Source organism: Cariama cristata, unplaced genomic scaffold (assembly GCF_000690535.1).
Source record: "Cariama cristata isolate BGI_N322 unplaced genomic scaffold, ASM69053v1 scaffold7457, whole genome shotgun sequence".
Lineage (NCBI taxonomy): Eukaryota > Metazoa > Chordata > Aves > Cariamiformes > Cariamidae > Cariama > Cariama cristata.
In genome coordinates this window covers 27640-50723 of record NW_009627013.1, presented here as the reverse complement: position 1 = coordinate 50723, position 23084 = coordinate 27640, and the positions used below count along the sequence as shown (strand labels likewise).

Sequence of the window (23084 nt, the reverse complement as noted above, 5' to 3'; positions counted from 1 at the left end):
CAGGGTGCCGTGAAAAACCTTAATCGTTAGAAAACTTTTTAAAGATGTCTTAAACGTACAGGGCATGTGATGTGAAATAAAAATAATAATAATAAATAATAATCAACCGCAATACCCTTCATTTACCCTTTTAGATATTTTCAGGAATTATAGTCTAGGGTCCATTGTTTTTCTCTAATGACACTCCTACTTTTTTTTTTTTCCAACTAGCGATACTTTATGGGATCTTGCTATAGCTGAAGTGGAGAAGAGAGAAAACCCTGACGATGATGGCAAGCATGTGGAAGTTTGGGAAAAATCAATATTATTTATGGGAAACAAAAATGCGGTAATGTAAAATACTGTACAATTCTGTGCTTTTTGAACATAGGTTGTGTCAGGGAAAATATCTGATATTTTCAGATATTAACGTCCATTTAGTTCTTCTAAAGACAAAATATGTCACATTCTGATTCTGCAGAGAGTGGGCATTCCACACTTGTAGACCAATTAGACATTGCTACAATTCAGAATTTCAAGTTTATGGTTTGGAGAGAAAACTTCAGCGGTTGTTATCAATCATGTGCTAATTTTTTGAGGTTTGGCTTCATTAATTTTTGTAAAAGTAAATGCTGGAAATAATGCTACTGTCTTTAATTGTTTGACATGTCAAATTTCCCCTTCTGAAGGTTTAACTGGCAACATTCCAATTTAAGTGCATTGGTACAGTTTTGTTGTAGATAGAGGTCTTGACATCCTGCTATGAATTGTGTCTGTATTGTGTCAAACCTATTTGAACGTGCCTTATCAGTGATTGCAAACTCATGATTCCGCATGCCTAAGGTTGTTTTAATTCATTGTCCCATAAGTTTGGTCATTAGTAATTTCATATTTTTCTTCTGTTAGCATTTATTTGTAAAATAAATAAGGAAATATTTACCTTTTTGACCAAGTGAGTCATATTTTTAAGAATACAATTTTTATTTTAGAAGGATTAGTGTATGTACAACCTCTTAGTCAGCAATTTTTAAAATACCTTTTTCAGAGAAAATACAATGACTTTTCAGATTTAGCTGAAATTCACTGATTTTTGAGTATGAAAGGACACAGGAGTAAAGTGTAGAAATGCTAGCCCTTTCAGTGTGGCATGGTACTCAGTGTCTGAATTTCAACAGTATAAAGATATACTTTTCTGTATGTTTATTTGTATTTTAAGCATTCTTTTTATTTCCATCTCATTGGTAATAATTAATTCCACTGGAAACCAAACATTGCATAAATATATTATTAATAATTGTTAAACTCTTTAACAGTTTTTAGAGTTGGCCAAGTTGATCAGTAATGTCTAATCTTAAGCACGCTACCCCTATAACTGTATTTGTCATCTCTATTAGTTTATAATTACAATAATGGTAGTGTAACTTGATTCTGACAAAAAGTTGGCAGTTAAGTTTCCATTATAAGGCTACAAACAATTACATGAGTTTACAGTTTTCTGATATTTTATTACTGGAATGTTAAATGAGTGAGTTTCATTTAGCAATACAATTTTTATGCTTTAATGACAGTACAGTAGTGTTCTTTGTTTTTATTTTCCAGGGAAAGACCACTATTATACTGAGGTCTCTTGAGAGGTATGTGTTAAATTTTTAAAAGTAGTTTTCAGCTGTGGATTAGAATTTTATATAAATAGCTATATTATGTGATAATTCATAATATATGTATACAGACGTTGTACTCTGTGACTGGTTGATCACTTATGGATAAACTTATTTCCCGTCTACTACCTGTCATCTGACCCTTTCAGTCCTTCTCCAGTATCAGAGAGCTTAAATGGCCATCTGTTCGGGTTGGTGCTGCTACTTCTCCTGTCTTCAGCAACTGAGACCTGTTGTCTTAAAGTGTCCTCTCTGTACTGCTGCTTCTAAGCCAAATTCTGAACTGACTGATAAATACAATCTGGTAACTGTAGAATGAACTTACTTTATGTAGAGGATCCTGACAAAATGAAGTTATTTTTCCTTGAACAGGGAAGAGATTTCAAAGCCAACATTAGCCTTGGAATATACTTTTGGAAGAAGGGCAAGGAGACACAATACGGTAAGTATCCAGAAAGTATAGCTTACCATATCTTTTTATATATACACACAAATAAAAATATGTGTTTTATTTTGATTTATAAGAATCTTAGGGTTTTTAGCTTATTGTTTGTGAAACAAAAAGGGTTTTTTAATATAATTTTATTTAAATTAGCTAGTTTAATTCTGTATTTTAATTTGTAATATATTTTTCCCTCTCACTAGAACACAGTAGATCAGACACCAAAGTATAACACAAAGCAATCAGATTCATCTGTGAAAACTACCCCGTTTGTCATGTTTGAGTGCTTTTATTTTCCCATTGTAACATAATATGCATGCCTTTAACTTTTTCTTTAAAATGCAAAATGAGTACAAACCAATGAAAATACTTTATAACTAGATTTGTGAGAGAAGCCGTCATCTTAGAGGATGTTAAATCATAATTAAATTTTTGGGTTATGTGTCCATATCGCTAAATTTTGCACTGCAGATTATGTTAACAGAAATACCGAACCTATTCCTATCACGGCTCACCACCACCCAGCAGCAATAACTATTAGTGCAGGGAATTGCTGTTTCTGTTACTGAAGCAGGCAGTGGAAAATCTGACTCTGAAAGATAAAAATCACTTAAAACTTTTCCCGGAAACTAAATGCGAAGGTAGAGACTCATTAGTTATCCAGCTGCAAACTTCTCAAAAAGCATTAATCCTGAGCTGCAATAAACAAAGAGAACCTGATTTTTTAAATGTTTGTCATTAATCATGCTGCTTCCTGACTTTTTTACTTTACCATAGTCATTTATCAAGACAGTCACAGGCATGCCAAGAGTTTTCCTAAGTGTTGTATGGGATTTCTTGCAAACAGGGAGTTTTTTATTTGGTTTTGTTTTTCAGAAAATACTAGTGAAATAATATATGTTCTTGTTCTGAGCCACTTACATGAAAAGCCAGTTTATCAGATGAAGATCTTCTCTTGGTGTTGCATGGAAGGACACATTTCTAACATAAAGAAACTCTTTTACAGCCTAAAGATATAGCGCATTTTTGGGAACTAGGTGGTGGAACCTCATTACTGGAACTGATTCGAATACCAATCACTAGCAACAATATAAGGTAAGTTATTAACATTACAATTCCAAGTAAATTTCAGCTTTCTTTCAAACATAAGTAAATCTCTAGACATTTTATTGTGGAAAACTCTTTCAAAATGTAAGATGGAACATTTATGATTTTTTCTAAAAGTCATTGTAATACCACTGATACTTTGCTTTGACCTTTTCACAGTTCTCTCTAAATAAGCCAAGTTCTTTACAACTTCCAACAACAAGAGAAAGCAATGACATGAAGCGAATAGGTTGACCTTAAGTAGATAGAACAAGGAATACAGAAAAAGAGAAGACTCGGTGAAAGAGCAGAAAAAGCAACTTGGGGGCATACGAAAAATAAAATCTTGCTTCCTACTTCTGTATGTGTACATAGATGCTATCTCTGTGAGGGGCAGTATTTTAGTGTGAAAAACAAGGCAAAAAATTGTGAGAGAAAAAATCTCTGGACTTTTGGGAAGTGAAGTGACCACCTGATACGAAGATCATACAAGAGAGATGATGTTTCTGAGAGGGACTAAAACTATTGAAATTATTTGAAGACAAAAAGAAACAAGAATTTAGAGAGAATTAAGAGAACGTAGTGAGAAAAATCTATAAAAGTGATGGAATAGCTATGCTAATAGGAAGAAGAAATGCGTGAAGAGTTGTGTAAAGGAATGAGAAGGTGATGGGGGTGCATTTTATGCTTTTTCTGGTTAGAGAAGATGGAGGTGAAAGTGGAAGGGGAGAAAAGGATCAAAAGATATGTTTTGTATTATGATGCATTGTTTTATTTCTTTGGTAGTGAGCTTTAACTTCTGTGGAAAAAAAAAAAAAGAAAGAAAAAAGGAGGGATACAATTTTTATCCTGTACATTTCCTACTGTTTTGGCTATTGAGATAACACCATTATTTAGTGAGAGACTAAGTCAGAAGGAATAAAAAACCCCCATGTTTCTGTCATGTGAAGCTTTTTGCTGCTAGAAGAGCTTGGGGGAAAAAAAATCAAGTATCATTTTTCAGCTATTGTCTAAATGAACTTAACTGGGCTCCACCTCCATCAGTCTTTTCTTCCCTTTTTACTGATAAGGAATCTTCTGATGTGGATGGTCTTAAGATTCTTTGATGGGATAGCAACGTTGTTCTAAAAGAGCACTTCTGTTCAGAAGGCAATATTTTAACATGCTAGTCAAAAATTCTACCATTTCAACTTAAGTATAAGTGCTTTTCACTGGTTTTCTCATCTGTCTGTAGTCAAGCAATTTGCTTATTTAAAAATTCTATGGACTATATCTAGTTTCACCAAGAGACTTTTCACCAGATTTTTCCCCCATAGCATAGTGAAATGGGACATTCTTTTTGCTTTGTAGTCTTTTTAATACCACTCTGGTCTGGAATCTCCTTTTTCAAGTCAGGATGGAACGTGAAAGAATGCATCCATTCAAATAGCTGCATTTGCGATGTTCTTCTTTACAGTTGCACTTTAATGCAGTTAGAGTTTTGGGAGGTTTTGGAAGGAGAGTAGTTTATATACATATATATATATATACACACACCTTTAAAAGCCTGGTAATTGCTAAGTATGTCTTGAGTACTCTGACTTCCGTTTATCTTTCAGAAGACTTGCTCATACACCCATTTGAGGTTCCAGCTAACTGGCACAGTCCATGGCACAGAATATGGCCCTTAACCAGGGCATTTTTCCATTTCATATTACAAAAGAATAATGAAAGTATTGAACTTTCTAATACTTTATTGGTTAGGAAAGATCCTAACAATTTGCTAACGTTGCTTCATCTGGGATCGTAGACTTATGAGATGGCAGGGATGCATGATAGTAGAAGTGCGCAGTTATACAGGAAGAAGGAGTTAAATGGCCTCAGGATATTTGCATATTTTACTGCTTTGAAACAAGGTCTCCAGAAACAAAGTTTGATATATACAATCCCGCCAAAACCTCTGATGGAAAGTTGCCAAAGTAATAGTTCTGAACAAGAGACAAGGGAAAGTTTTCTTCAGAGCTCAGAACATCTTTAAAAGCCATCTTCCTTTGCTGTCACATTTAATTCTATCTTAGCAGTTGTATTTTCACATTTGTTGCTTTTAGCATTTGTGCCACAGGTATGATTGTATATGAAAATGTTGATTGTCTCATGCGCTAAAGGTTTGACCAAATAATGCCTTTTTAATAGGTCATTTTCTGTAGTTCTTGTATTGGATCTGTCCAAACCTAACGAACTCTGGACGACTATGGAGAAACTTCTGCAGGTCACCAGGAACCATGTGAACAAAATTTTAACCAAACTAGAAAAGACAAATCCTGAGGTAGCTACCGAAATTAAGCAGAGGATACGGAACAATCTGCAGAGGGATCACCCAGTAAGTTACTTCTAATATTTTCTCCAGATGTCACAGGCCTTTATACAGTTAAAGATAATGCTTTTGAAAATCATAAACAAGTCTTTTAGATTTTTATGCATGACTGAAAATCCATTTGATGTAGATGAACCTGTTCACTGGAAAATTATAGCAATTTAATAAAAATTCAGTAAGAGCAGAAACAAGGAAAGAAGGTTTCTTATATCTTTTTGTTAGCTATCTAATGTGATTGTTATGGCATGTTACACCAATCAAAAGAAATAGTTTTAGACTAGCAGTTTGCTTTTCCCCCCCTCATCTTTTTAAAATGAAGATGAAAACTAGAATGTACAAAAATCATCTAGCAAGAGACTAGCTGAAGGTACAAATTTAAGCGAAGAATATAGTTATAACAGCCATCAACATGACTATATACTTTGCATTTATTTAAATGTCTATCACAAACTCAATGCCTTTTGATAATCTGACAACTAATTAAATTATAAAGTTTCAGAAATGTTAACATCAGTCCTTTAAACATAATTGCTAACTAAATCTCTGGAAAAGCTAAACTAGATTATGCGCAATAGAAATGAAAAGTGAGTGTGCGTTAAACCTCTGCAAATGTTGTGTGTATATAATGCACAAATAAGTATTCAACCATTCAAAGACTTGGCACGTAAATCTAGTTACTGTAACTTCTATAAAATGCTGCAATACAGCAAATGCTTATATAGTTCAAAAATTTAAAAGTAACTTAAAATTTATGAGAAAACACATATGCAACACTCGGTAGATTTAGAGTATAGGGTTTGAGATCTGCTGAACTATGATTTTGATTTTCACTTTTAGAGAAGGTAATTCACAAAAAGAAGATGCCTACAAGTACACTTGGCAATAAATAGTGACCACAATGTCAAGTTTACATATAGAGGCTTACATATCAGAAAACGGCAAGCTTTTTTTCGATACGTAAAAAGAATAATTTCATTAATTTTTAGGAAGATAAGACTTGTTATTTTTTGTAGGGAACACAATTGTACCTTCTAAACTGGAATTTTTATTCAGCCTTCAAAAAGGGTGGATGCAAACAAAATGTTATGTTACTCCTTGGTTCTCTTTTTACTTTCATCATTGTTCAAGAAAAAATTATGTCAATTTTGTGGGAGAAAATACTGTCTTTTATAGTCAAAGTAAATGACAGATTTTTATTTGCCTCTTTATAGCTAAACATATTTTTATGATAAACAGGAATTGATGAGATTCTTAGAGGTTTTTTTTTAAGGATTTTATAAATATAAAATATATTTATAAAATATAAAATAAGGATTTTATTTAAGGATTTATTCTGTTGGTCTGGATAAAGAATTATTGGCTATGATAATGAAGCATAAGTGTATCAGTTGCAGACCTTGTTTAAAAAGGCAGGTTGCACCTAAAGTAGTCCATAGTAAAAAATTAATTCCATAGTCAAAAGATGAATGGGGTTCAATATGCCAGTTTTAATGTTTCTGATGTTATCCTAAATTAATATTTTCTTAGTTAAGAAACTGAAACTAATTTTTTTTCAGTTCTATATTCCATACGCCCAGTTTTAGGTTATGATAATTTTGCTCGAAGCTTTTGCCTTGATGGTGTATGAGTGAAGCCATTATTTTTCCTCTCAAAAGTAGAGGATTTTCAGTATTTGCATCTTCTAGCTAATATACTGACTGTCATTTAACCTGTATGTGAAATAACCGGTTTTAGAAGGGAATAGTCAAGCTCTGCTACACCACACCTCTTTTCCACTCTGCTGCAACCAAAGCAGCTTGACAAAATAATTGCATGAATACGAGGGGATTGTCTCATTTCATATGAACTTTCCAGATAACTTGAGAATTATTGTAATCTACTTATTAAAACTTTTATCAGAAGTTAGCTATTTATTAAATCTACACCCCTAGAGCTGTTTTCATCCATTGGTATTGATTTGCATTTTCATGGTTGTTAGCTGATGTTTCCTCTTTCTGCTGATACCAAGCATTTGAAAATCACATTAAATATTTTTTAAGAGTTTGGAAAATGTGATGTGGAAAGGACAAATGTGTGACACAAGCAACTCATTCACCTTAATTTTCTTGAGGTTTTGTCTGTATTACTTTGGATATGATGCAAGGAGGGGGAAATGTGTCAAGAAACCAGTTCTGCTAATCCAATCTGGCAGCTGTTCTGTGAATATATAAGGTTTTTCCTCTCTGCCCTTCCCATCTAATGTTGGAGCTATAGTATATAGTGTAAGAATCCTTTTATGCCAGTAAGTGTTCTGACTGCTCAGAGGGATTATTTCCTGACCATTTATGAAGAAAATGAGAAAATTGTAGAATATGGTATGGATATTGCATTAAAGTTTATTCATCTGACTTAAAATTTTGAAAAAATAAAGCTTGTCTTCTGTGTTTACAGTTTTTTTACACTGCTTAACTGTTGTGTATCTGTTTAATAGGATTATGAGTTAGTTGACCCTTTTCCAATACCCTTGGTGATAATTGGAAGCAAATATGATATTTTTCATGTAAGTAATATTTACTTTTTTAAAAAATAATTAAAAGATTCCTGCTAAAGATTCTATATACTAAAATCTTGGTAATATTATAGTAAGCATTTGAACAAAAGTACGGCCAGTCAGCCTTCTAGCACAAAAAAATCTTTCTATCCAACAGCATTATGGAAAGCATACTGTCATTCCTTCACAAAACACTCCCAAACTGATGATTTTTGAGATGTGCTTGGAAAATGTTGAGATATAAGTTGCTGCAGACCAAAGAGAGAAGCCAGAAAACATCGTGTTGATGACTTTCTTTTATAATGAGAGAAAACAGCTCCATGTGTCCCTTTTGACAGCAGCTGTAAGTTTATGGCAGTGAAAGAGGGATGTCTCTCAAGTCAACTGGTCGGATTTTTTGGTAGTTGTGGCAGTGCAAACAGTAAACTATCATTTCAGTCTGGAACTTTTTTTTAAGTGCTTCTTAAGTTTTTAGAGACAAGTGAGTAATTGCATCTTTTACGGGGGAGAGGAAAGAAATGTCATAATACTGCTGGATTCTCTCCCAGGATGTTCAAAATCCAAACAAATGCGTACTCAATTTTCAAGCAGCACTTGATCATGAGAAACTAGAACAGTATGTTTGATTTTTAGCTGCCGTGCTGGCAGCCTGTGCTTCTCTGGATGACTACATAGTGCATGGATACTTGGCTGACTCTTTGAGTCGCTTAATTCTTCATTAATAAGGTACTGTGCCTTCTTTCATACTGAGGCTTTCTGCTGAGCCATGACCTCTTTAAAAATTGGTGGCTTTCATGTAGTAAGCACAGAATAACAGTCTACCTCTTTTGGGTCTATGGACAGACTCCTGCAGGCTTCATTGGGACCAAGGTTTCGCCCACTTGATCCAGGGAACGCCATCTGTATGATGTTATATTAAAGAAACACTCATGAAAAGACATTTTTATGCACCTTTCAAATCTTGCAGGTGTTAGAATTTAGAGAGCATATACCCAAAGGTTTACTGAAAGTTAAAGTGTTTTCACAAAAAGAAAAAAATCCTTATTATTCTGGTAGGCAGTATTTCTACTTCTAAAAATTTCAAACAAAATGAAACAAATTAACTGAAAGTTGAATACACATTCCCAATTAAGAAACTTTTTCTGGACTAACATATTGCCTGAATTAGACATCCTCTGTAAAAAAGAAACAAAGGGAAATTGTGACATTTCTTTTCAGAGTAGGCTGTTACTGATTCTGTCTTAAGATATAATTATGCTGACAGCTGAAAGCCTCATATATTGTAGCCTAAGTGCATTGCAGTTTATACAAAAAATGAAAAGTTCTAGCTGTAATATTTTGGTTTGTGTTTCTTATGTATATGCTCCAATATCAACTTTTTCAGGAGTTTGACTCTGAAATGAGGAAAATAATAAGCAAGACACTTCGATTTATTTCACATTATTATGGAGCATCATTAGTGGTATGTATATTCACTTTATAACTAAGGATAGAGAAGATGAGCAATATTTGTGTTACAAAACAATATTTTAAAAAATAGAAATGTAAAACTCCTAGAGAAAATGGGATTTAATTGGTTTTACAGTTGCTTTCTTCATGAGCTAATCTGTCAAACAGGTTACAGGTATTGGCAGGGGATGGATAGATATACCTTGTGAACAAACAAACTACATAATTCCCAGTATCAGCAAAATCTAAATCAAAATAGTTATCTGTTAGCCAACTCAGTTCCCATATTGAGTTTACTGCATGTCTGGCAAAACTTTTTTGGTACGAGAAAGGAGGATGGGCAAAAGTGATCACGCTAGATAGAGTTAAAGAACTGGCCTTTTTGGTAGTAGCATGAACTTCTGTCTAGTGACCTGGCTTCGGCAGATTTAAAACTTAGATCCAAGAGCTCATCTTCACAGCAGTTTAAGCATACCAGATTACCACACTGACAGTGTTGAAGAGTAAAGGCAGGGATTCTTTTACAGTAATGAGTAGGAACTGCCAACCATGAGGACAATGAAGTATTTATGTGGGTATATAAATTGATTTTGAGTTTGGCAGATCATCTTCTGAGTAAAGGCAGAAACATGCATGCTTAGGTTCACAGTACAAAAAAGCTACCTCTTGGGCTCTCTCTATATCAGGAGATGGTTCTAATTGTTTCAACCATCATTTATGTAATAAATAATATTTAATAATGGCTTGTTTTGATTACCAAACAACTTATGTTTACTTTAAATTGTTATAATGGCAGCATGTCCTTTTGCATCCGTGTAAATTGTATAGCTTTTGTACTTTGACACGTGAATTCATCTATTGTTAACTGAGAATACAACTATCTTGATTTAATTATTTTTTTTAAGTATTTAAGCATTACTGTAATTAAAAAGAAAAAACTAGGAGCCTAAAACTTTTTGGCTGCTAAATCTTGATTCCCATTGAAATGTGTGGGAGAAACTTAATGTCCTGCAGTAGGGATCTGACTTCTTTCTCAAAGACATGAATCTGTTAGGGTGCAAAAGCCCTTAGACAGGAATAAGCATGCTGTTTGAGAAGGTATTCTGGGAGCTGCTTTCTGATAAATCTGTACCAGTTCTGCCACTATCAAGCTCCTTTTATGATGTGTGAATAATTTTCTAGTTATTCATTACATTTCTAAATGTTTATGGTATTCTGGATAATTTTTAATGTAGTTTGAAATCTTAATAACTCATTAGTCTTGGGCAAAAGACTTGTGTCTCGTAATATGCATACTTCAAAAGTTTTGAATCAGTATTTTAAAAGTTATTCTTTAATCTTTATTTATGCTATTTTTCATTTCATCTTGATCTATATATTCAGTGACAAGTACATTCATATTTTGGAAAAGAAAGGTGAGATTTTTATTCTAGTAAATTCAGTGAACATATACCAAATCTGTTGAGGTCAGGAATTAGCCAGGCTCTGTCTGACATCCTCTATGTAGATGACATAATGTAATATTTCTGTGATGGAAGATCACAATGTGTATTTTGTTTTCTGATTCATTTAGTTTACCAGTAAATCTTTTTGCTGAAAGCCCGTGTTCTTATTAATCACTTGGCATTTGGCTATGATAAAAGGTAACATAATTACTGTCCAACTATTAAATGTATTGCCCAGAGTCTAAAAGTACTTAATAAAAATATTTCAATCACCAAAACTTTTTTTTTCTTAAATACGATCTCTGAAAAATTCTTGTTCGTGGATTTTGAATCCTGTGTCTCATCTACCTGTCTCTGCACAGAACTGTGGTAACTCCTTGGTTTTGATCCCAAAACTGATGGATTAGAAACATAGTCATGACTAGAATTGAGTAGATTTTTATTTACATGTATTTGTATGTAGAGCCCAGTAAGAATCTAGTCTTGGCTAGAATAATGTCAATTTTTGTTGATTACTAAATGCTTACTGGATACATTTTCTTTTTTCTGTTTAGCAAGTCTGTATCAGTGGATCACAACAAACCTCTATTTGTACCAGCAGGCCTGGATTCGCTGAGCCAAATAGGTTAGGACATTTCCTGTTCACTGTGTTTGTTGCTTAATTGTTTTTGAAAAGGAGAAAAAAATTTTAAGCAAATAAAAAAATAACATTAAATTATAGCACATCAACATCTGTTTTAACAGAGTATTGAAGGAAATGGCTTAGAAAGTTTAAAATTATGATTCAGTATTTATATTATTGAGAATTACTTGTGCAGGTTTGTTAGGTAGTTTAACAAAGCATCAGGACTACTTCAAATAGTGAAGTGCCAACAAGGTTAGATCTGAGAGAAAATGTAATATACAATACCACTCAGCCCATTTCATAGTAGGAGATCAATGTTTTTTCAGACTTGTTGCAGTTTGTCACTGTAGAAGATAAAATGTGAAATTAGATGGATCATTATCCAAAATTCTTTGATAATTTATGTTGTTACGACAACACACTTGTATTACTTTGTGCTGTGCTGTAATCCTTAGGACCACCACCTGCCTCTGATAGTGATATTGGAAAGATGCGTGCAAACACACCTTTGGAACTGTGGAAAAAAATATTTGAGAAAACATTTCCTGCCAAGGTAGGTATTTACATGTCTGCTGCACAGCTGCTTTTCTCATGGAACAGTAGTAATATCACCACTAATTTTTGTCTTTCAAGTCCAGGGACTGGAATTTCAGTCTCACTTAGCAGTTCTGCTTCTTCCAACCTCTTTAATTCATACATTTTTAAAAGATACGTAGTGCTGCTTGGATTATTAGCTTCTACATCTTCAGTCACCTTCCTCCATTTAGTAATAAGGAAAGTACTGATGTAGCCCTCTGTTTTTTCCAAAGTTATGCCATTGCCTTTCATTATATTGAGAGACAAACTATACTCAATGTTTTTGGAATTTTATAAGGTGACATATCCCCTAATACCTAAACCAAATGACAGTGATGTTACAAGAGGAGAGCGAGCTCTTCCTGGCTGCAGCAAGCTGCTGATCCTTGTTCTCCTAGGGCGTGAGGCTTTGAATGAGGCGAGTGTGTTAGAGTTCCTTGCCAAAACCTGTCATTTTGCTATGGGAAGTGTTTGGATTTGCAGGGCTATTAGAATCCCTATGTAGTGATAAATCTTGTATGTATTTCAGAAGTTTCTGGTCCCAAGAGGCAAACCCCCAAATACTTCTCAATAAAAGTAATTCCTGTTGTTAGGAAATCAGAATTCTTTTCTATTTGTCCTGAGCAAATACAGGCTGTTGCTTTCTCCTTGAGTACTAGACTGTATCACAGTTCTTTATCCCTGTCCATTTCCTGCCCTACAGCTTAGGCACGCAGGCAAGGAAGTCAGGGCTGTGAAACTGCCTCAAATTATGGTGCACAAGCTGGGTTTTTTCTAGCTTTCAGTCTACAGATCACCATTCTTGGTGAGGAGTCATCTGAATCCACCCTTTCCTGCTCACTTGACTGCTACATATCAAAACCTACAAATTATTTCAAGTGGTTTGTGACCAGAATAAATTATCACTAAGGTGCTATTCTCAGTACAGTATGCCCCAACATGATAAAGACTAAACTTTACTTTTCAGAAAATATACAAAACTGTTGTTTTTCATGTTGTTTTTCTTCATACCCTTTTAGAACACAATAAACAAACGTTCCCCCTCACCCCCCCAGCCACCCAATAGCTCCTGAACTCCCCCTGAAACAGCTGGCAAAATGAACATATTTCTCATCTTACAAGCTCCATCAGTGTTCGAAGGTATCAATCTAATTGAAGAAGATTTAAAGATTTGCCAAGTAGATTCCCAGTCTTCTGATTTGGTTCCAAAATATGCTTTAAACTTTAAAGCTGGGGTTTTTTTTGCATTGTAAATTTCTTTTTTCATTGCCTCATATAATAAGTATAATTCTGCTGTATTTTATTCCATCATTTGTATGATTGCCTTCTTGCTACTTTCCATTTGTTATGAATAAGGAGAAAAGTGCAGGACAACTTTTAAACAAAAATTCTTTATTTGATAGTGTTTCGTTCTATTAGTGTATTTGCTTCTTTGGAATTAAAGTTATAGTTCCCTCAAGGCTAATAAATGAAAATTCAGGTATTCGGCAAACAGCTGGTATCCAGTTTCTCAGCTATTGAAGTAATGCTTCTGGTAACCGGAACTGAATTTTAGTTTTGAGTGTTAAATGCTCTAACAAGAGCAACCTTAGCTATTCCCAAATGTCATGGGCCAGAAAAGATATTTTCATTTTGGGAAGAGAATAATAAACAACTGCCAAATAAGAATATTTTATTTCCTTTAAGATCTAGCTGCACTACTACTTTCTCATCATTTTACCAATCTAAAATAATTTTTTTGTTTAATCTATGTCATATAACACCAAATTCTTCCATAAACGCAAGATTTGAATACCTTTGTATTAAGAGCAAATACTTCCATTAGATCTACGGCATTTTCTTGTTAAAAGAACAGAAGAGAAATGTTATCATTTGGGATTTTGTCATTTCTTCTTTTAGAGTTTCTGTGATTTACGAGATACCAAGGATCCTGCACAGGATTTACAATACGCCGAGTATGAAGTTGATGTCATGAGGGCTCAGAAAAACCAGGTATGTGATAGTTCTCCAATTGCTGTTCACAGTCAGGTATTCCAGAACCACCAGCATTGCTGAATTAATTGCAGAATATACTCATAGTCCCCTCTTTGCCTTTGAATAACTTCAACTTTACTTTTCAGCTTAGTAGTTGGCTGGGGTTTTTTTCCATTGGTAGACAGTAAGTCGGTGGTGAATTGTTAGTAGAAGTAGTATCACATACTGAGTCTGGAAACTCTCTATTTCATTTAGATTCATTTCTTTCACACACAGAAAATTCATTGCTAGAATAACTGAGAAACATACTATTCTCACAGTTTGTATCTGGGCTATTTGTACACCATTCAATTTCTTTGTGGACCAAGCTACTGTAGTTAACGGGGGTTTTTCTAACAGTGCTTTAAGACGATGGTTGTACCAACCTAGATCTGACATGCTTTTACAGACTGCCACAATTAAGATGAAAGGCAGTTTTATTGAATTGCACTGCAGTTCATCTCAACTAACCCTAAAAATACCATGGCAAACTTCATCTTTTTGCATGCTTGTAAAAGAAAGTCAAAGGATTAGATTATTACTGCCATCACGTTTTTGTAGGGTTTAGTTAGATTGCATATGGCAGTAAACCTGTAGTTACCTGATCCAAAGAAATACATTAATAATGTAAAAGAATAAAGCAATTTCAAGAATCCTCTGCAGTCTTTGAACTTGCACATTACCTGTAATATCCTGTTAATGTAGGCATCAGTTCTGAATTTCTGTTACATCAAGAGCAGTCTTAGAAATCATTAAAATTTGTAAAGCACATTGCTTTTGGAATTTATAATGTAATCTCATACTCAGCATATCTATATATCTCAAAATAACTATATGGTGTCCTAGGTTTGTTATTTTTAGATAATACTTGTCTTGCAAGAGAAGATACTGGTACACGTTGATTAAATCATACAGGAAATTATTAATTTTCTGTTTTTAAACAAAAGAGACAGGCTTTTAGAATCTTAATCTGTTCAAGGGCATTGCAAACCAGCATAGCTTCTTTTAGTTGGACTACTACAAGTAATTTGAGCATTAAAGAGAAAATTACTGTTGTTATCGGCAGCTATTTCCTAAACTTCTCTATCGTGGAGTTCAATTATTACAAGCTTATTTGCACATTATTAAAATGTTTTATACTCCAGGAATTTAATTCAATTTGAAATGCACCAAGATAGCAATATACATCTAAAAGAAAAGAACTCTGTAGTTGTAGTGAATCTTGAAGTGCCTTTGTGTTTCCCAGTTATATGAAAAGTGGCACAAAAATCCTATTTTTAAAGAAAGATTTTAAATACATCATAAGTCTGACATTCTTTGTAGAGTCTCCTGATATCTATTGTGCAGGAGGAACGGTACATTAAGATGTTTAATATGCAACACATTGCTAATGAAATCATGAATGCAAAATGGAAGTTTCATATGATGACAGTGTATATTTTAAAATCATTTAAGTGCACATTATCATTTTTCTCGGTTACTTTCGGTTAATTAATGCCACTTTGGACTCTAGGTGATAACCAGTTTACTTGTTTATCTCAAAGATAAGCTTTAAAGGAAAACTAAATACAAAAACATAGCAACAGAAACAAAATACAGCCCCTGTCACTGAGTTCGATTGTAGGACTAACATACCTGACTGACTCAGTCTTGGTCAGGACTGCTCAATACTAGTGTAATATATTTATAGATAACTGTGGCCATACAAAGTTTAATTAAATCGATTCCAACTTTGTAACCTTGGTTGAAGGGTTTGTCTGCAGCTAGGGTTTGTATGCTGTAGCAGAGTAAAAGGTTAAATTCTCAAGTATAAAATTAGAAAACGGTTTAAAAAAAAAAAGTACAGAAACAAGAAAGTACCTGGTTCATTCCCATGTACTAGCTGTCAGCTAGTATTTATCTGAGACACCTTTTGGCTGTGGAAGTTAAAAAGTTCAGTTCATTAGAATTCTGCCACAAAAGTGTTTTCTTTTAGACCAGATTATTTTGCCTCCTTAATATTTTCAGAGTTAACTATGAGATGTACCACTCTATTTGTAGACCTTTTTGCTCTGGAAAGCTCTCTGAGGCTATACTTTCCTCACTGGACCTTTGTTCAAGATGGAGCCCATGTCTCTTTCTCAACTATGTCTTTTCAGAATTCTTCTCCTAGTTCTGACCCCACAGACATACAACGTGCAGGTTTACAGCAAATAATGCTGTTGCAATTGTTTACTTCTTTTTTCATTTTCTGGAGTTAAGCTCCGAGAGAGAGAATACAGCACCAGGGACCTTTTTGGAATTCATATTTTTAATGTATTTCCTAACTAGCAGATTCTCTTTAGGAATTAGTGGAATTTTGTGCTCTTTGCAGAGCTTTCAAGATTCAAGAAAAACATTCATTTTGCATATTTATTAGGACTGTTTACTCATCATACAGTCCACATAAAACTTAAACAACATGGCAAACTTGTCATCCATTTCTCTCCATTCTCTGCTAGCATTTTGACTTTTGATGCTTTAAGGTCACCTTAATTTCAGATTAGGTACACATGTAACTTGAATAAGAGTGAGATCTTTTAAAATAATATTGTTAATTCAAGCTGCACGTACACCACCTGCATCTGAGCACCTCTGAGCGCATGAAAGTCTTGTTACTTAGTTCCTTCTAAATGTTTGTGGCAGTGAGATGGCACACGGGAGTGTCTGCTCTGTTTCCTTTAGAAATGCTCTCTACCACAGAGGTAAGTACTCTAAGATGTCTTTTCAAAGGTTTTTGTTTGTTTCAGGTCTTAGCTATCCTGTTACGCCTTGTACTGCTAATAGGCAAAATAGGTGGTTGGGCCTTTTTCATCTGGACATTTGACTGCAGCTTCATTCATTGAAGCAAATGATAAAGCTGACCTTGAGCTCAGAGAATTGGATAGCCTCCCAGTCAGGTACTTAAGAAGTCAGTGTCACGCAATGCCAAAGTTCACACTGACTGGTCCTTGTTACACAAAGGTACGACTTTAGGGATTGGGGCCAGTTTTAGCTGAAGCCTGATGGCATAAAGTATACTCAGAAAAAAAGTTTGTTTACTAACAGAAGTTTCCATTACTAACAAGAAGTAATGGAAGCAGATCTCAATGAACAGGCCTGTAACTGTTAAGACTTTAACAAGTCATAAACAGAAGGGGAGATTCTGTAACATCTCGCAAGGAAGCGTGGTCCTCTTTCCCCTAAAACCGGAGTACCCTAATTAACTGTGTCATTCACAACTAAAAGTCATTTCGGTGTCAGATCTGCAGCTGTCTGCTTGAGATGGGGACTGTGTTGGCCTACAGAACAAGAGCCATATTTTTTCAGCATACTTTGCTGACATGACCATATTGCAGAACTTCAGGAGACAATTTCAGCCTCATGCAACAAAATAGAAGATTGCATTTTGTGCGATGAGCCCCCTTGGTCAGACCAGTGTTACTGGGCAGAGAAGTATGACAGGCACCTTAACATGAGTAAGAGAGCAGTAGCATCTTTCATTTTTCTCCAGAGGAGTAGAAGTGCTAGTCTTTGTATTATGGAGAAAAGATTATTTAGGATGTTTACTCAGCTGTCAAGAATAAGCTTTCTCATTTTCACATGAAAGCATGTCCAAATGGGTACAAAAGATTTTTATTTTTTTTTAAACCAACTTAAAGAGCATTATTAGAACACTGTTACTAAATTTCCTACTAAAGTTTAAGTGCTTAAGGTTTCTAATCCTTGTTTCAGTACTTGGTTATTTTTACCATATTCCAGATTGAGCGCACCTTCAGTAAGAAACTGCATGAAAAAGAACACTGAAGTCGTATCAGTCCCTCAAAAGTGAGGAAATGCAACAATTAAGGCTTTTCCTACATTCTTAATTTTTCCTCCTTATTTGTAGACATTATAGTATTGTCATTAATTACATGATCATATACTGTTTTGCTGATGTCTCAATTCAATTGTTCAGTATTTCTTTTCATCATCTTTATTCTTTTTGTACCTTATTTCTCAACCTGCCATTCAGACACTTCAGTGAACACAAAAGTATTAATTTTTTTTCTCTGAGAATGTGTGTTAATGTTATCTTATCTGAGTGCCTCACAAACATCAGTTAAGTCTTTCTTCCCAATCCCTTTATGAGATCAGGTGTGATCTTCCCCATTTGACAGATGAAGAATTTATAGAAACACAGAAGCACAGAAGCATTAAGGTTAAAAAAAACTCTTAAAAATCCACTTTATGCCAACGTTGAGACAACTGGGACAAGTTGTTAGCACTAATAATGTTTAAAGCACTCAGAGTACATTGAAAGCATGTTTAAATTGCAATTGTTAATTCTTTGTAAATCTGATCTGATGTGCCCCCTACACTTGGTACGCAGAAAACAGAGGAAGCATAATGCTAGCGTGAACATTTTGGCGTATTTTGAGACATTCTTTCATAGGATCTTCTTTCCATTTGGGGAGAGGATCTCTTAGCTGATTCTATAGTTACAGTATATTCTAGAATTCTGCTTATGTTTGTAGTTGACGACTTTCTGAGCAGGAAGGTACCCGTTTTCAAAAGGGTCTCTGGAGTGATCTTTAAGCTGTACGTGAAAGGTTTTTTCCATTACATTTCTGAGTTACAGCGATTTATTTTACTTTCTGTTTTACATGAAAACTAAGGAAGCGTACTTTCCTGACAGCCTTTTTCCTCCTGAATCACTGAATTTGTTCAAGATTATTTTTTGTAAATATCCTCTCATTTAATCCCTTTTTCTTCCCCTTTCATTTCTCAGTGTTTAAATGTTAGTCTTACCTAGATTTTTCTCCAAAATAAATATTTATCATTTTGTTCTGTACTTCTGTAAGTAGTGGAGTAGCTGTACAGTTTTAATTTATGCTGTGGTTTTGATACTTTGCATTTCTGTATTGTTTTTAATTGCCTTCTAGCTAGCTGAAATTACAGCAAAATAAATTCTGCTAAATTATCTGCCTCTTTCTTGAAACAGTTTAGTCAGATGATAAATCTGTAAGGTTAATTATTTATGCAACACCTGTAGACATGACCCCCAGACAGCATCGTTGTTATATGTAAAACTTCATTGTCTAATTTTACCCTTTCCTATAGCCTTTGAGAGAGTTGTTAGAATTGAAATTCTTTACTTAGCATAAATCAGGTTACGCAGCTCCTTAAAATATCACAGTATTCTTTCTGTTCCTAACTGTTGGCAAGTTTCCAACAGTTCAGTATGTTCCATGATCATAATTAATTTATATTAATAATGAGGGAGTGAAAATACTGAGTAGAGACTGGCTTAGAGATAGAACAGTTCTGTAGTACTAGAGTTGTATTTAATAATGCGACTTACTAGATTTAGATCAGACACAATATGTTCTGTGTCAGTCATCTATGAGTTACTTAACTGTAAAACTAGACTCTAGCAAGCATCGTGAAGAATATGCACTAATTAAAGGTCCTCTTACTGCTCATAAATCTGTGGTGCTCTCTGACAATTTTGTACTGCTGATAAAGCTGCTGAAGTTATTTCCCAAGAGAGGGAAAATTCCATTTACTATTTCCGTACAATTTTTAGATGATGATTTCTTTGTTGCTCTGCCCTTTATTCTCTTCTTCCTCCCTCTGTGCTCTGGATTGTGAATTAATACTTCTGTTAAATTCACCAGGTGTGAATTTTGTTACTTTTGTCAGTTCTGGGATCTATATACCTACAGTGAAACCTACCTTACTCTGTTAAGTCCATTCTATTAAAATTAGAAGAGCGATCGTATATAAAACGCATGCTCACTTTTGAGGGTCTTTGCTACATTTATAGTAATCACTGGTTTATGTCGACCTCTTTTCCTGATCTAAGTAAGATATGATGACTTTTTTTGTATTGCAAGCAGTACATGGCTAGCTCTGACAGTACCTCTTCAGAGTATTATCATCCTGCAAGTATGTTGGAAGCCTTATTCTTAAACAAAAAGCAATTGTAGTGCTTTCTAAATTAATTTTTGCTGAAAAAAATCTTCAGAAATAATTCCCGTTAGTATGCACCACTACATAAAATTCAGAAGATGAAATTGTTGTTTGGTAATGTTGCTAGAACCTTTTATCATAGGCTTCAAAATTCCCAGTAGCACTTTTGACTGAAACAAGGTCATTTGTATCATCTTGCTGGTATTCAGCTGATGTCAAGTATAGCATAATATAGACTGCCTCATCTTTCTTACCTAATTTGCTTTATTTATACCTCCATAATTTGAGGCTCTGTTCGCTTTAAATAATCTAATTCCCATCCAGAAGATGCATAATTTTAATTAGCACAGTGGGTTTGCATTTTATTTTTACGTGCAGATGCTAACTTTTCAATCTACTAAACAGTAGCACCTGAAAGAATATTTTAACTACTAATCAAAAAACAAACCAAAACAAAAGTGAAAGCATGGCATCATTGTCTGAGTAATACACTTCCTGAAAAACCTCAAGCAATGATGAATAATATTTCCACAAATACCCAGAACCATAGCTTGAATAGATATGGTACGTAGATTTCCTAAACACCCATTGCATTCCTCTCAAATATATTTCTGCCTTCTGGACAAGCCTGTGTTCTGCAAGGGTTTCCAAGGTCCACTGGTAGCTCTGCAAGTTAGCACCACTGGTGACGTATCAGCTTACAGAAGTTCATTTCAGTCCTGTGCTTTTTAAAAAATATGATGACTGTTCTTCTAGTTTCTTTTCAGTTTCTTTTCTGTAATCTTAAGGAATTACCAATCCATTTTGCTTCTTGAAAGGCCCTGACTTCATGTGTTTGAAACAGTACTTTCTGTTGGGTAATTCTGCTTTCTGTTTTTAAAATACATGTAGTGTTACATTTCTGTATGTTCATAGGGAGCCTCGCTTCTCAAACTGAATGTCTAAGAAAAGACACAAAATTTCTTCTTCCCTAGAAAATATCTAGGTCTAAATAAAAAATAAAATCTAGCTCCCTGCATGAGAGCAAATGTAGAAAAATTTATAGCACTTTTAGTAAAATTTTGTTAAAGATAAAAATATATATAGTACAGTTTTTCTACAGTGAAAAATGTTTGTACATGCTTTCAATGTTCAAGTGGCTAACATACGTATCATAACTCTTAGTAATGAGGAGATTAGATTAATATGTATGTATGTTTCTGTTTTAGGAACTTGAACAATACAAAAGAAGTGCCTCTCAATCCTGGAAAGAAATGGATTTTGATTCTGATTGATGAACTGCTATGGGCGTCTTCAGTTTCATATTTACAAACCACAAAACTAATATTTATTAAGCATTCCTGTTTTTATTAAAAATAATAAGAGCTGTTTCTTCATTCAGTCCAAATTTAAGTATATCTTGGTACTGACACAGAGTTCTAAACAGTGTGGAGAAAGGAATTCTAGATTGATCAGAGGTGGGTTTAAATACCAAGACTGGGATTAGTCAGTTGTACCTATTTTGTAAGTTGTAACACATTCTTTGTTTTTATTTTTGAATGCTTCTGCCCTAAACATGTATTTAAATATAAACAAGTTCTCATACCCAAAATATGTAACTGCATATTAAAGTGTGCTAGGCATCTTTTCCTAGTTCTTTGCATATATAATTCAAAAGCAAAGCTTAAAAATATATTTGCTTCATTGTTTGATGTATTTGAAGAGGCTAGGTCCACAAAAACCGACAGAATAAAGTAGAATTAAAACCAGGTTTGACCTGAATTCGGTATAATATGGTTTAATACAGGAGTTATTTCTTGCGATGTATAATGTTGTAATAACTTTGCACAGAATTTAGAAGATGGACATTTCTGTCAAATATTCAAATGCTAGGAAGTCACTCTAATCAATTTGACAGATATTTGGCTAGTGGTGAAATGCTAGCCTAAACTAGATACGGCTTTTTCTCCATGGACATCCTCACTAGTACGAGATGGACTGAGTGTTTTGAGAATACGCAAGACAAGATCTAGATTAAAGCCAGAGCTGTCTCTTGGGAGCTAAGATTTGTCAGACAGTGAATGTCTGAACAGTCACTTGGCAGACCAGATTGTAAGAATGTTCCCTGATGAACAACGCTACACGCACATAAAAATGGGAGACAAACTAATGTGGTATCTTTCCAGCTCTTTAAAGTTATTTGTTAACATATTTGTTCACCAAATATTTTTCTGATGTAACATTTGTATCTCAGAATATTATACATAAAGATATTAGAAAAACATCTTGGCAATCCACTTAAATGGAGAACTTGCATTGACTCCAGGATTTCAAATTCTTTGTTACAAAGTGCATCATCTCAAAACTATCAAATTAAACTAATTATATTATTATGGAATTTCAAGATACAAATATACTTACCACCTTGAGGAAATCTCTAGCTATCTCTCTGTAATAAATAATTTCTTCACTGAACATTGAAAGTTACAAAATTTAGGAATTCTGTGTCTGTTAGGCTTTCAATTTTGAGAGGTACTTATCTTTATTAAATGGATAAATTAGACTCTTTGGGATGTTAGCCCATGAAAATAACTTCCAAAGTTGCAAACTACACCACTACTAAAAACTGGCAAACAACTTTTATATTTTTTTTTCCCTAGTTAAATTGACATTTTATTTACAAACAAAAAATTGTTCTAGTATTTCACAAACTACTTCCAAAACAAGATTTAGAACTTGATAATGAAAAGAAGGAACAGATATAAATAACTGTCTTCTCTGATTTACCATCATTTACAAGACAAAAACTTGTTAGGTAACTTTTATATTGCTTAAAGATCCTGTACTCATTGGTTGTATAGTATGCACAAGATTAAAGTGGAGTGATTTCTTGATTCTGTCTTTATGTACACATATTTAGTTTGTTCCCTTTCTACAAATCCCCAAAATGGTATCAAAACAAAGCACAGGACTTAAAATACAATTCTAGAAACAAGA

General features: G+C 34.1%; 1 protein-coding gene across 1 annotated transcript; it reads left to right on the top strand.

Annotated features, from left to right (window-relative positions):
• The first annotated feature begins 208 nt into the window (after window positions 1–208).
• Window positions 209–21382, top strand: DYNC2LI1 (dynein, cytoplasmic 2, light intermediate chain 1). The gene is given in 13 exon segments (XM_009704277.1): window positions 209–328; window positions 1579–1613; window positions 2010–2079; window positions 3086–3174; window positions 5338–5524; window positions 7989–8057; window positions 9433–9510; window positions 11071–11083; window positions 11086–11140; window positions 11497–11567; window positions 12023–12120; window positions 14043–14135; window positions 21317–21382. Coding segments are annotated over 13 exon segments (942 nt in total). The 5' UTR covers window positions 209–310.
• Window positions 21383–23084: the final 1702 nt, after the last annotated feature.